The 13,854-nt window shown below is 42.6% G+C and overlaps 1 protein-coding gene across 2 annotated transcripts; it reads right to left on the bottom strand.

The window, feature by feature from the left end:
- Positions 1-13,641, bottom strand: ZNF512 (zinc finger protein 512). 2 transcript variants are annotated; one of them, XM_014062615.2, is made up of 14 exons: positions 13,487-13,641; positions 10,824-10,942; positions 8,731-8,823; positions 8,431-8,514; positions 7,472-7,596; positions 6,621-6,707; positions 6,130-6,228; positions 5,729-5,896; positions 5,067-5,261; positions 3,506-3,607; positions 3,037-3,099; positions 1,975-2,073; positions 1,472-1,791; positions 1-268 (listed from the first exon to the last, which is right to left on the bottom strand). In XM_014062615.2, exons 2-13 carry the CDS (start codon positions 10,873-10,875, stop codon positions 1,504-1,506), a joined length of 1,455 nt encoding a protein of 484 aa, XP_013918090.1. In that variant the 5' UTR covers positions 10,876-10,942; positions 13,487-13,641; the 3' UTR covers positions 1-268; positions 1,472-1,503. The 2 variants fall into 2 exon arrangements, with proteins under 2 accessions (XP_013918090.1, XP_087573483.1); XM_087717357.1 differs by having other exon boundaries at positions 1-261.
- Between the last annotated feature and the right edge of the window lie 213 nt (positions 13,642-13,854).

The following is a 13,854-nucleotide window of genomic DNA, read 5'->3' as shown; positions in this document are numbered from 1 at the left end:
CAGAGTGATTAGTAATTTTATTTTCTATGTGGTATAATATTTCATAAGCATATGTTGCAAACTTAATCCTATGCAAGCACTTGGCTCAGTATGTAACAGTATATAACAGATCTTGTTTTACTGCAACTAGACTGGAACAGTGGAATTTCAGGAAAGTCTTCTTAGTCATGCTGTTGACCAGTTTCTTCTCCCAGACACTCTACTCTCCATCTTCACTGAACTTGCAAGAGGTGAATTCAAGCCAAGAATTTCTTCCCTTTCCTGTTTCCTGTGATTAAGAAACATGTACTTCTTATTTCCAAGTGACAAAATTATTAGCTGCAGTCACTTTTATAGTTCTTTAAGAAGAAAATGTGGGCTGATTGCTATGGAAAAATCTTGTATCTGATCCAATTTATTGATATCTGTTTCTTAGGGAAGATGGAAAATCCTACTCCACCCACTCCTTTCCAAGATGGGTCTCTTTTCAGCATTTGGAATTGCAGATGCTGAAACATTACAAAGCAGGGGGAAAAGCCTCAAATAGTTGAAATCAGGATTTGGGAAGCAATTTGAGATCAACTGACCCCCCAAGTCCTGTCCCTGCTAAATTTGTACATATTACATTTGAGAACTTGAATACATTTTCTCCTGTAGCATGCAATGGAATGACTCTGAAAGACTTGGGAAAACTTCTATGGCCAGATTTCATCTAGGACAGCATTTTTCAATCTTGGCAATTTTAAGAGTGGTGGACTTCAAACTCCCAAAATTCCTCAGCCAGCAAATCCCTATCTCTTAAAGTAACTAGCAGTTACTTTATTAGTAGTTCGATTTCACTCCTCAAACCAATCCCTTCTCTCAAGACATGGCATTCAGCAGGTTCTGACCAATTCTGAAGAACCAGTAGCAGAAATTTTGAGTAGTTTGGAGAACCGGCAAATACCACCTCTGACTGGCTCCACCCGGTGGTGGAATTCAATTTTTTTACTACCGGTTCTGTGGGCGTGGCTTTGTGGGCATGTTGTAGCTTTGTAGGTGTGGCAGGGGAAGGATACTGCAAAATCTCCATACCCTCTCCACCCCACTAACCTGCTTTCCAGCTTTGTTCTCCTGTTCAGGGCATCAAAAGAAGATCAGCTGGGAGGCAGCAGGGGCAGGGCCAGCCTATTTGCTGGTTCTCCGAACTACTCAAAATTTCTGCTACCAGTTCTCCCGAACCTGTCAGAATTGGCTGAATACCATCTCTGGTTCCACCCACATCTATTCTCCTGAGTCCCAGCTGATCAAGAGGAAATGGGGATTTTGCAGTAACCTTCTCCTGGAGTGGGGAGGCAATGGAGATTTTACAATATTCTTCCCTTGCCACGCCCACCAAGCCACGCCCACAGAACCGATAGTAAAAAATTGAATCCCACCACTACTCTCTCGCCTCCCCCCCCCAAGTTTTGCTAAGTACATGCTCTCTAGGTATAAGATACTCCTGCTGTACCTGTCCTGCAATGCAGAAATCCCTGCAAGAAGCTATTTCTTCCCCCTTCTGTGACTGTATTTCAAAGGGAGAGAATCCTCTTCTTCCAGGCTCCTAGTTTCACAGTCTGCCATCTTAGAGTGGCTGACTTTGACCCCCTGCCGTTGGTTCTGATCTGGTCCTAGCCTTGGTGACTTCTTTGCAGTGGCGCTTCGCAGCTTCTTCTTACGGCTCCGACTGGAAACGTGCTTCTTGCGCTGCCTTTTTTGCTCAGCCTCCTTTTGCTGCAGCTTCACCAGTTTTTCAAAGCTCTTAGTGGGGTTTGTGTTATCAAACCAGTCCTGAGGGGAAGAGGCACAATACAAATACTGGGACTCGTGGACACTGATGACTTTCTCAGCACAGGAAAATGTTTGAACCCTTGTCCCGTCCCCCACCCAATAATAGGCAGGAAAATAGGCCTAAAACCATGGACTTTGTGTAAACACACACAAAAGTCCATGCATTTGAGACCAGCTCCTCACCTCAGAGTGCACTGTGTTTATGTGGTATTTGACCCCACTCTCAGACACAAACTCCTTCTCACAAATCAAGCACTTGTACTTCCCCGCCACAAACTCACCCTGTTAATTAAGGAAAGACAAAATCGTTAGCATTCCTAGCAATGACAGTGAACATTTAAGGAAAAGAAGTGAGAAATTTTATTCTGGGGAATTTTGTAATATTGTGGCTTTCCTCTGGCTCAGGGGTCTCCAATTTTGGCAACTTTAAGACTTGTGGACTTCAACTCCCAGAGTTCTTGACTTGAAGTCCACAAGTCTTAAAAGTTGCCAAGGTTGGAGACTCCTGCTCTGGATCATGCTGAACACATCTAAAACATTATAACCTTTTCCTATTCATGGAAAAATCAGAATGAAATGGCCGGGAGGAAAAACAAAATGTTCTTCTGTCCTCAAAAATAATGTTTTCCACAAACTACCATATTTTTCAGAGTATAAGACGCACCGGAATATAAGACACACTAAGATTTTAAAGAGGCAAATTAGAAAGAAGTTTTTGCACTGCAGACCTCCCCAAAACTGTCAGGTTTTTGCGAAAACAAGCCAGGTTTTGTCAAAAAATAAAGGCCGTACATAGCTCTTAGGCAGCTTGTAGAGTGCTTCTGGGGGCTGGGGGCAAAACTGAGCAAAAAACAGCCAGTTTTTCATTCATTTCTGCCCTCCCCAGCCCCCAGGAGCACTCTGGAAGCCTCCTAAAGGCTATGCACAGCCATTTTGGTGAAGGGGGCGGGGTTTTGGGAGGCCAAAAATGCTGTATTCAGTGTATAAGACGCACCCAGATTTTCAGCCTCTTTTTTTTGAGGGAAAAAAGGTGTGTCATACTTTGAAAAATACAGTAAGTGAGGAAGCCATGCTGATATCACTTAAGGGGGCAAAATCTTACATACAAAATATGAATCTTTTGGAGAGGATAGATCTGGCAGAAAATACGTTGGAATTGACCGTATGCCTAATTTCCCCTGCTTCCTAGGGCTTTTCTTGGCAACAACTGAGAAGGCCTCCACACAGCCATAAATTGATACATACCAGGGTGCAATTGCCCAGATGGGCCTTAAGACCAGAGATGCTGCCGTAGACACACTCACAACCCTTGGGAGAAACAAAAACAAGAAACAAGGTCACTATGTAAAGGTCAAGTGACTGAAGCTGATAATTATGAGGAGAAAAGGATTTCACACAAGCTATAACAACCATTCTTCAGTTGGTGTGCTTTTGGGAAAGAGGCTTTCCTTTGTGCCTATAGAGGATATATGACAGAAAGAGAGATATCAAAGGTTCAAAGATCTGCAGACTATGCAACAAACTCCAAGGAGGACTTCACAGATGGGTCTTATATATTGGGCCAGTTTGGAAATAGGATGAAACTGTCCCATTGAATCAGTTAACCAGGACGACATTTCCAAAGAAATTGCGATGGGGAAAAGCACTAGCTTTAACTGCAAGCCATACTCCCTGCTCACCAAATCCAATCTTACCTGGTGGGGGCTATAGTTACCTGGTTGGGGCAATGGACCCGCCTGTAGGTCTTTATTTCTGACCTCCACTTGCACAGAACCTCCTGGCTCACAGCAGGCATCCCAGGTCGAGTATATTTGAGCTGAGATAGGAGAACAGAACAAAAGCAAAAACTAGAGTTCAGGGGCTGGCACAGTCATCTCTGTATATTCTTTTTAAATTTCTACCTACAGTGTTCGAGCCAATCATCCCCTCTTAAAAGAGCTTTGATATCAGGTAAGATCAATGCCTTATCAAGCACACAGCGTATATTCAGGCAGACAACTCTCAATTTGCAGCAACTCTACTTATTAGTGTTAAGTTAGGGTTTGAAAAATCTGACATAAAAGACAAACTGTTAGCAAGGCTAAAGCCAACTGGAATGGGCTATTGATCACATGTCAAGGATGCCCAACTTGTAAAAAGACCCTGGGTAATTTACAATTCTAAAAAAATACATTCCAAAAAATCATGACAAAATCACATGAAGAACTTCCAATTTCCTGTATAAAAGGGACAGATAGCTGCTGGTTCCCAGAGTCTTGGGAATGATGCACGAAGTCGTTCCAATGACAAATTCTAATCATAAACGTTACATCAAGATATAGAAGAGCTGCTTTTGTACATATAATTTAAACAAAGCCTGCCTTGCACTAACTCTGGGTTGATTTAATAATTTAACAATCTTCCAGATGCTTCTATTTAGTTCAGGTCTAGTTCCCGAGGATTATACAGCTAATCCATAGTGCCTGTTTGCTTCTCTCCATGTATGCAACATTCCAAGAAGGATGTAAATAAATCAGCTTGGATACCCAGTCATGAACAAAGACTTGGGATTATTTCATAATCTCAAAAACAGGGCAAATTATACCTCAAGAACTGCAAATGTCCCTCTCATCCTAGAATGGCTCAATCATTGTCTGAAGGAATAAGAAAAGGTAGCTCTTCCCAGAACTTTATATACAATCATAGCTAGTAACAGAACTGTTGCCATGGATCAGAGGTGGTATTCAGCCAGTTTTGACTGAATCTCCAGAACTGGTAGTGGAAATTTTGAGTAGTTCGGAGAACCGGCAATACCACCTCTGGCTGGCTCCACCCCCATCTATTCGCTGCCTCCTGAGTCCCAGATGATCAGCTGGGTCTTCTTCTGTTGCCCTGCACAGGAGAATGGAGCTGGAAAGCAGGTTAGTGTGGTGGGGAGGGAATGGAGAATTTACAGTATCCTTGCCCTGGAGTGGGGTGGAAATAGAGATATTTTTTTTGCAGTAAATCCTTCCCCTGGAGTGGGGTGGGAAGGGAATGGGGATTTTGCAGTATCCTTCCCCTTCATGCCCACCAAGCCCTACGGTGCCCACAGAACCTGTAGTAAAAATTTTTGAATTTCACCACTGCCATGGATCCTCCACTGATCTGAAGTCACAAAACTGCAATAAAACTACATGCCCCAAGCACCAATTTGCTCCTCCCAAACAATTAGAATTTTTACTTGTGGTATTTCAGTTTCTTAGCTACACAGACCTTGGACATTTCCCTCTTTATAGAACATGCAACTCTTGTACCTTCCGATCATCAGGAACAAGATCCTGCAAGACCTTCCTCTTTGGCCACTCTTTGACAAGTTCTTCATTAGCCAATTCATGCAGGTAGTAGGCAGCCACCTTAGCCGACTTCCTCTGGATTCGGCCTATGCTGCTTGATTCCATGCTTGGGTCCTTCAGAGGAGTCGTCCTGCTGTCTTCATGGAGAAATGACACCTGACAGGAAAAGCCAAGGTAACATTTTTTTCCAGTCACTTCCTGTTTACACAATTCAAAGACTTGGGAAGAGAATCGAACAATAAGAATTGATTCTTATTATAGAGCAGGGGTGGTAAACTCATGGCCTATGGGCCGGAGGTGTCACGCATAGATCATCCTACCCCAGCTCCACAAAGAGGAAAAAAAAAGTCACGATGTCATGTGACATAGCAAGTTTGACACCCGTGTTATAGAATCAGAAATATTATGACACAACAGCATTTCTGAATATTGTCGTGGGCCTTGGCTTTTTCCTCCCCATGCCACAATTATCTGGTGCCCTAGTATGGCCTTTTTAGAAAAAAAAACAGGACTTGAAATTGACCCGTGAAGGTGAAGAATTCAAGAGACAGGCTAAAAGGATGCTCGGAAGCTTATCTGTTCCCCCAGCCATTCTCCCCAGGTTCAGTACCCAAAGAACTCACAGGTCCATGCTCAGATTTCAAGTGGTAAACAAGGCCTGCCTTGGACCGATATGCTTTATTGCAGTGATGGCATTTTAAGGCCATCTTCTCCAGTTCGGCAGCTGCTTTGCCACATTTCTGTGTGTGGTAGAGATACCCCATTATGCTGGTGAAGCTGCCTGTACAGCCCTGTAGAAGCAGGTAGAGAAAAACAGTGGTCAGTTCCTGAGTCCCAAGACAGAGAGAGAGAAAACAATAGATGCATTATTTTTTTCCTTACCTATGGCCAGAAATGCAGAAAACAAGCCTAATCCACCAGCCCACCATTCCCCAAGAACAGGCAAAGGTACTCTTCTTGGGACTTGGGAAAGTCCATTTCAGCTGTAAAGATGTCCCTCAACCTTAGTATAGCTGAAGCTCACCTCTCTTGTGCACTTGAGCTTCCCCATGCGCTTCAGGACTCTCCGCAAACACTCTCGCTCGCTCTGCTTATCCAACTGGCTGGCTTCCTTCCTAATCGGCTGCATAAAAGCAGAGAAGAGAAAGACTAACCCAAGGCTATTATTTCCAACAAATCAAAGGAAGTTTACCTTACAAAGAACAAGCAAGACAGGCAATGGAAGTTTAAAATCCTGCACATCAATCAGAGGAGGACCTTGGATCTCAGTCCGTTCTCCCCAATGGGTTCCATGAGGAATTTCTTGTTTTTCAGTGCTGCTGAGGCAGGGGACCTGACAGGGGTTTCTGAGCAAAGCACTAAGCTATTATTTTAGCAATGCAACACGTTGTTGCAGAAGGGTCACACCCGATTCCCAAGTGCTAGATAGCCTAAATGTTCAAGCGGACTACTCTGGGAGCCCCAAGGTCCTTCCTAGACAAGGCTTTTTATGGACATATATACTTTGCACCATACCAGGCTGTTGTGATCTGCCATGATGTGATACTTCATCCCTGCAAGAGATCGCAGCTGTTTCCCACAGTGCTGACATGTGAACATCTCCTAGGAACAGAAAGTGTTGAGAGGGCCAAGAGTTTAAGCTGCAATGGTTATGCGCTACCCCAGCTCTCCCTCCATTCAATAGTACTGAACGATGTCCGATCTTAGCGTTCTAGAATATCCTCATTCGAATCTAGACAATCTAGGGGTGTTTCACCTAAAGCACTTTTCTTGCATACATGTGTACATTTTTAAAAAATGGATTTCAAACTAAACTAAAAGGCAAATACAACTCAATAAAGAAACAGTACAAAAAAAGGGGGGGGGGATTCTGGTCTTACAATAATTACATTGTTGAACTAATGATGTCTGACCATGGGATATTCATTCACTATGCAGCAACAATAAAATATAATTTCACTTTGGAGAAATTTTAAATATTTAAGGAAGAATTATTTAAAATAAAGCTGATCTATTCTAAAACTGGAAATAAGCACTCAGAATGAAAGCACTTTTGGATCTCTTCTGCATGAGGAAATACATCTTTGGTATTTTTTAGTTTGATGAAAGATCAATAAAGGGGAAGGGGCATGTAGAAATACATATAAAATTAAAATTTGAATATTATTATCTCATTCTGACCATTTCACTGTCTATAAGCTGGTGTGCCCTAACTAGAACTTCAAAAGACAAAGGAAACAGGGTTTGGGATGTGTGAGGGAAATAACTGTCTGATCACCCAGACTAAAGATGGCATGTTGGAGTAGCTGGCCCTTCTATGGATGTCCTAACAGAATTCACAGGGGCTACGTTTCCCATCTCCTCACCTGGTGGCAATTTGCCATGTGCTTTTTCAATCCTTCCACCGTCTTCCTCACTACACATCGGCAGATTGGGCAAGTGACACGACCCTTGTCCAGAATCTCCAAGTACCACTGCTCTTCTAAGCTTCCTGCCAGAGCACAGGATGGTGATGATTCAACATTTTAATCTTCTCTGTAGGTAACCCAACTGGGCCTTCCTTTTGAAGAGCGACAAGGTCAGAACAGACCCACCAAAATGGCAGGGTTAAAGCACCTCCAGCACAATCAAAATGGTGTGTGGGTGGGTGGGTGGGGGTAATTTAGTTTAGAGAAGTGGCAAGTAAAGAGGGGGATAGGGATACAAAATCAGGCAAGGCAGTAGACTGGGCGATCGAGGACAGACATATTCATTATGCTTGAATGGGCTACTTCCTGGATTAGGGGCAGAGTACTTCTACATTCCAGCCACTGCAGAGGAACAAAGTTCATGTGCTGCTTATGGAAGCAGAGCCAATGAGTTTTGGATGATCTTGGAAGTGATCTAGATCAAACCTTGATGAATACAGGATCCAACTTATAGCATTCTTAATAGACAGCCAACCAAGAAAAATCAAGAAAGTCCAGTTGCTGTTTGAAAAAAAAAGCTCCTTTGGGACAACCATGACTTGGATGACAGAGAAGCTCCATGGACCTTTGCCTGAAAAGCACTAGGTAGGATTCTTTTCTTATCGCTTTCTGTAGGTGTCTCTAGTATTGCATTTATATAGATACTATTACTGTCTAAATCCATTATAGTTATCCTTTGTTTGGCTGCACATGTAAAATGTCAAGTCTGCTTTTTAAATTCTACTGGAAAACAGAAAGATGTATGAGCCCTTTCCGATACTGTTAAGTTCTAAATTCTGATACCTCTTCACTGTTATTTCTGCAATGCTCATATATGCTTTCTTACAATATTTTTTTTATGGGATTCTGCATCTTACCTGCCGCATATGTTGATGGTTCTGACTTTCTAGAGCACTTTTTAGACTTTGGACTAGGTTGTTTTCCCACCGACTGTCTTTTTCCTGGGAGAAAGGCAAGCAAGTGTGAGATTTTTCATTTACACCTGAGAAAAGCTCACCTAAATACTGAAGATCCTCAAACTGGCATTAGGGAAAGATAGAAGAAAAAGCAAAAGTAGCATCCAGAGAGACTGGATCAACTGAGAATCCATCAAAGGAAATAAATATATGTGGTCTCCTAATCTATGCCAAGCAGGAAATGGGGGATACTCTACTCACCAGAAACTTTTTGCTTCTTTTTGGGAAGTTGTTTGTAGTCTTCTTCATCATCTTGTTCCATCTTATGCTTTGCCTTGGAGTGGGAATCACCAGCTTGGGAGAGATACCAAGATAGCTTTTTAAGTTTATAGATTTTAAAAAGCAAATATAAGTTCAAGACATATGCAACTATAGCCTAAATCAGTGATGGTGAACCTTTTTGTAAGGGTGTGCCAAAATTGTCCGTGCGCGTGCCCACAGCCACAATGGAATGCACCCCACCCACCTGTGCATGACTCCTGCCCTGCACATGCATGCACAACCCCGCCCCTACGTGGAGAGGAGTTTTAGCCCTCCCCAGGCTCCGGAGGCTTTCCTGAAGCCTGGGGAGGGCGAAAATGGCCTCTCCCAGCCCTCTGGAAGGCTGAAAATCAGTTGGCTGGCATGCTCATGCGCGCCGGAGCTGACGGCTCGTGTGCCAGCAAATATGGCTCCACATACAATACATGCCATAGATTCGCCATCACAGGCTTAAATGATTTTGTGTAGATGTGTTCCTTCAAGTCAATGTTGACTTTTGTTGACTTCTTGGACTAGTCCCTATAAATTCCTTGGCAATATTTTTAGAAGGGTCTGGTCACTTCCTCCTTTGCTACGACTGAAAAAAAGTGACTAGCTCAAAATCATCAAGGTGGCATCATGCCCAAGATGGGCATAGAATTTACAAAGCTAACCCTAACTTCATCCATTATACTAAACCAACTATCCTAATAATGTAATCTAATCTAATCCTAATAAAAATATCAAATAATATTTACATTTTCTAGTTGTTTATCGAGTCTCTCAAAGTAAGACTAACTACAAAGTGGCTATTCAAAATGCCAAGAAGAAACAATCTTATTGTTCAAGTTCATGAGTTCAAGTTTGGGTCAATTAGTTAGCCAGCTAAAGTATCCATTGCTGCAGTTACATTGTAAATACATTTTTTAAGGCACACAGAGTTTTCTTTTGCTTCCTTTCCGTTTATAATCAGACTCTGGCACATAATTAAATTTAAGTTTAAAATTGCTAAATTAAAAAGAAGCAGTGACAGAATATGTCATTTGCACTCATAGACAAAGGATGCTACAGCATCTGTTTCTACATGGGACTGTTATATGAATATGATTTGAACAAATTCTTAGAAACTTACAACTCTCTAATCAAGAGAGAGCTAGAAAACTTCATATATTCCAAATGGAGAAATGTTTTTCTAATTCTAAGGAGAGAGATACCAAATATATTTGTTACACTATTATATTATTATTATTATTATTATTATTATTATTATTATTATTATTATTATACAATTGTATCACAGTGGCCAGTTGTTTCGCCGGATTTGGCATTGGTTACTAGTCGGGCCCCACCCAGGGGCCTAGGATGTTGTAACGTATTTTCGTAATATGCATGCAGATCCAAGCAGTGCGGCTTTTTGCATTTGACTGATGGTGATTTTGTCAATTTTTAACTGTTTTAAATGTAATTCCAGTGCTTTTGGAATAGCACCCAGTGTGCCAATTACCACTGGAATTATCACTGCTGGTTTGTGCCATAGTCGTTGAATTTCGATTTTTAAGTCCTGGTATCTTGCGATTTTTTCATGTTCCTTCTCGGCGACCCTGCTATCACCTGGTATTGCGATGTCTATGATTGTGACCTTATTTTTCTCAACCAGTGTGATGTCAGGTGTATTATGCGCCAGTATTTTGTCGGTTTGTATACGGAAATCCCACAAGATCTTGACCATCTGATTTTCAGTGACTTTTTCAGGCTGATGTTCCCACCAGTTTGTTGCTGTTTTAATATTATAATTTTTGCACAAATTCCAATGGAACATTTGTGCTTTATTATTATTATCATCATCATCATCATCATCATCATCATCATCATCATCATCATCATTCACTTATGGTTCTAATTTACCACCAGATTTCCCCAAAGATTCCCAATAGTTTACAATATATCCAATAAAAACATAAAACTAGTACACAATATACACAAATAAATAAAATCCATAAGCTCCATTATGCCCACACAATTAAATTTTGTTCGTCTTCAAAACTCATCCATACCTTTCTTCTCCTCTTCCATAACAGCCTTGACAGAAGGCTTCATCCCTTTCATCTCAAATCAGTATCTAGCCCATGAATGGCTTCATTATGTCCAAGGCCTGTCCCTTTAATTGCTGGCTCTGAGAAGAGGAGAAAGCATCACTATTCATATAGTACCTCATCAAGCCACATATAAATCTGTCAGATGCCATTTGCACATGCTAAGCTTCATTGCTTTTAATATTGGGTCTGCTTTTTTATGTGTGTTCTATTGAGTAAGTGAACTAAGACCATGAGGTCCACTTGTGATTCAATTTATCATGCAAGCTCAGAAAATGGTTTAATTCAATGACCAGTAAAACATTGCAGCCAAAGTGTCGAAACAACTTCAGGTGATAATCAGTATGTTTATGATTGGAAAGAGCATATAAGCAGAAATGATAAGTAGTTGAGTTCTCCAATCCTTTACTGAGTTCCATGATGACTTCAAAAAACCTTTCCATAGTGCCCCCCTCCCCTAAATGAAACAACTGATTTCTAACGAAGTAGCACCTTGAATTGGAGCTGAAGTTAAATAAATGCAGTTCCTTCAGAACTGATTACTGATGTAATCCTTGAATTTAGAGAGGCCTTTTAACCAGTCCCATCCCCTATTCAACAGACATAAAGCATCTGGTTGCATGTAGATTTTAACTGTTACCATTTTACAGATTTTTTTAAACAATGTATTTTATTGGCAATTTTGGAAAGGCATGGAACCTGAGCTTTGGTAGCCATAAACTGATTGATTTCATTAGCTATGCTTTTTCTAAATTTTTACTATACAAAGGCATGTAATTATTGGTTATATTAAGTTTTAATTATTTGTCAACTGGATACATGTTGTGTCATTATGAACAGAGGAAGGTAGACTCAGCCTAGCATCCTTCCAAGGTCGGTAAAATGAGGACCCAGATTGTTGCAGGGGGAGGGGGGGCAATATGTTGACTCTGTAAACCGCTTAGAGAGGACTATCTCCCTTGGAACGATCTCCCCGTGGAGATTCGCACCCTCACCACCGTCCAGACCTTCCGCACAGCCCTTAGGATCTGGCTATCCCATCAGGCCTGGGGATAAGATTCTAATTTGCCCTACCCGAATGTTGAATGAAAGTTGTGTTTTATTGTTTTATTTTTATTTATGCACTGTCTTGTGTTTTTGTTTTGCACCCCCTTCCCATGTATTGTAAGCCGCCCTGAGTCCCCTCAGGGAAAAGGGCGGCCTATAAATCATAATAAACTACAAACTACTACTATAAAGCACCATGAAGCGGTATATAAGTCTAAGTGATTTTGATAATATCAAATGAAAGCATTCCTAATAGATAGCTCTCCAGTCTCTGCTTGAACATATCCAATGATTACTCCATTTATTCTATGCCAGTGTTTCTCAACCTTGGCAGCTTGAAGATGGGTGGACTTCAACTCCCAGAATCCCCCTGCCAGGCTAGCTGGTGGGAGAATTCTGGGAGTTGGAAGTCCACCCACTTTCAAGCTGCCGAGGTTGAGAAACAATGTTCTACGCACATTACCTAAAATTTCAAGAATTACACTTGATAGAACTACTTTGATGCACTGGTTCATGCATCAGGATGGAAATGGGAAGACCATGAATTTTAATTCCACCCCAGGCACAAAGCCGTCTGGGGTAACCTTGGGTCAGTCACATTCTCTGAGCCCTAGGAAAGAAGCACAGGTAGTCCTCGACTTACAAACACAACTGAGCTCCAAATTTCTGTTGCTAAGTGAGACGTTTGTTAAGTGAGTTTTGCCCCATTTTATCACCCTTCTTGCCACACTTGTTAAGTGAATCACTCCCGTTCATACATTAGTAACCCCCGGTTGTTAAGTGAACCTGGCTTCCCCATCAACTTTGCCTGTCAGGAGGTCACAAAATGCCATCACATGTCCCTGGGACACTGCAACCGTCATAAATACAAACCAGGTGCCAAGCGCCTGAGTTTTGATCACACGATCCAACTGCAAAAAGTCGGAACTGTGACAAACGGTCCTGAGTCATGTCTCCCGGTGCCGGTGTAGCTTTGAACGGCCACTAAACGAGGGGTTGTAAGTAGAGGACGACCTGTGATGCCAAACCACTTCCGGAAAAACCTTCCCACAAAAAAGCTGCATGCGGGGCCCCAGGAATGTCAGGAGGGGCGTGCATAAGCGCACCAGCGTGCCTACCGTCCCTGTCCTACCGTCCCCATTTATTTGTACCCATTTCCTGTGTTCTTATTCATGTTTATTCTTATCCCTGTCACCTTGTACATGAGTGACGAACTAAATAAATACAGAAATAAAAATAAAAAAACCGACCCGAAGCCACAAAATAACGCAGAGTAAACAATACGTTTATAGACCCCCTCGAAGCTGCCGAAATCTAACAGGAGGCTAATAAATTCAGTTTAAAAAAAACAAGGCGGAAACCGTACAAACGCGCCCAGCGAGCCGTCCGTAACCGAAGCGGGAAAGCACCGCGGAAAACCCGACGGTTCCCAGGGCAGAGCGAGTGGGCGGCCGGCTACGACGACGCAATCTCCGCTCCAAAAGGGCCACGAGCCTCGCTCTCCAACGAACCCCCTCGGTTAGAAGGCGACGGCGGAGCTCCGACCTCTTTTTCCGGCAGCCGCCCGTATGACTCACCTTTGCGACAGGTTGTTTTTCCCCCCCTGCGCGGCGGCGATCCGGCGCGGGATCTCGAGATCAAGGAAATAATGGGGATCTTAAGCTAGAGAAGCCACGCAAAAAGGAGGAGGTCCTTCAAGCAGCCCCCAGCCCGACCGACTCCTCCCACTCCCAGCCTCGGAGGAAGCGGAAAGAGGAGAGGCGATTGTTTCCCCTTCCTGGTTGCCTAGGTGACGCAAAGTTTTATTACGCAAGCGCCGCTTTGCACCCTCCGCCCCCCTTTCATTCTCGCTACCCGCCAAGAACATAGTCAGGCTTTTCTTTAGAATGGGGACTCTGACGTCACAGCCTCCGTAACGATAATAAGCTCTATGTCGAAAGGATGG

The sequence above is a fragment of the Thamnophis sirtalis genome, unplaced genomic scaffold (assembly GCF_051295495.1).
Source record: "Thamnophis sirtalis isolate CommonGarterSnake01/CBP01778 unplaced genomic scaffold, rThaSir2_p1.2 scaffold_6, whole genome shotgun sequence".
Taxonomy (NCBI): domain Eukaryota; kingdom Metazoa; phylum Chordata; class Lepidosauria; order Squamata; family Natricidae; genus Thamnophis; species Thamnophis sirtalis.
This window is presented reverse-complemented; position numbering and strand designations above follow the sequence as displayed.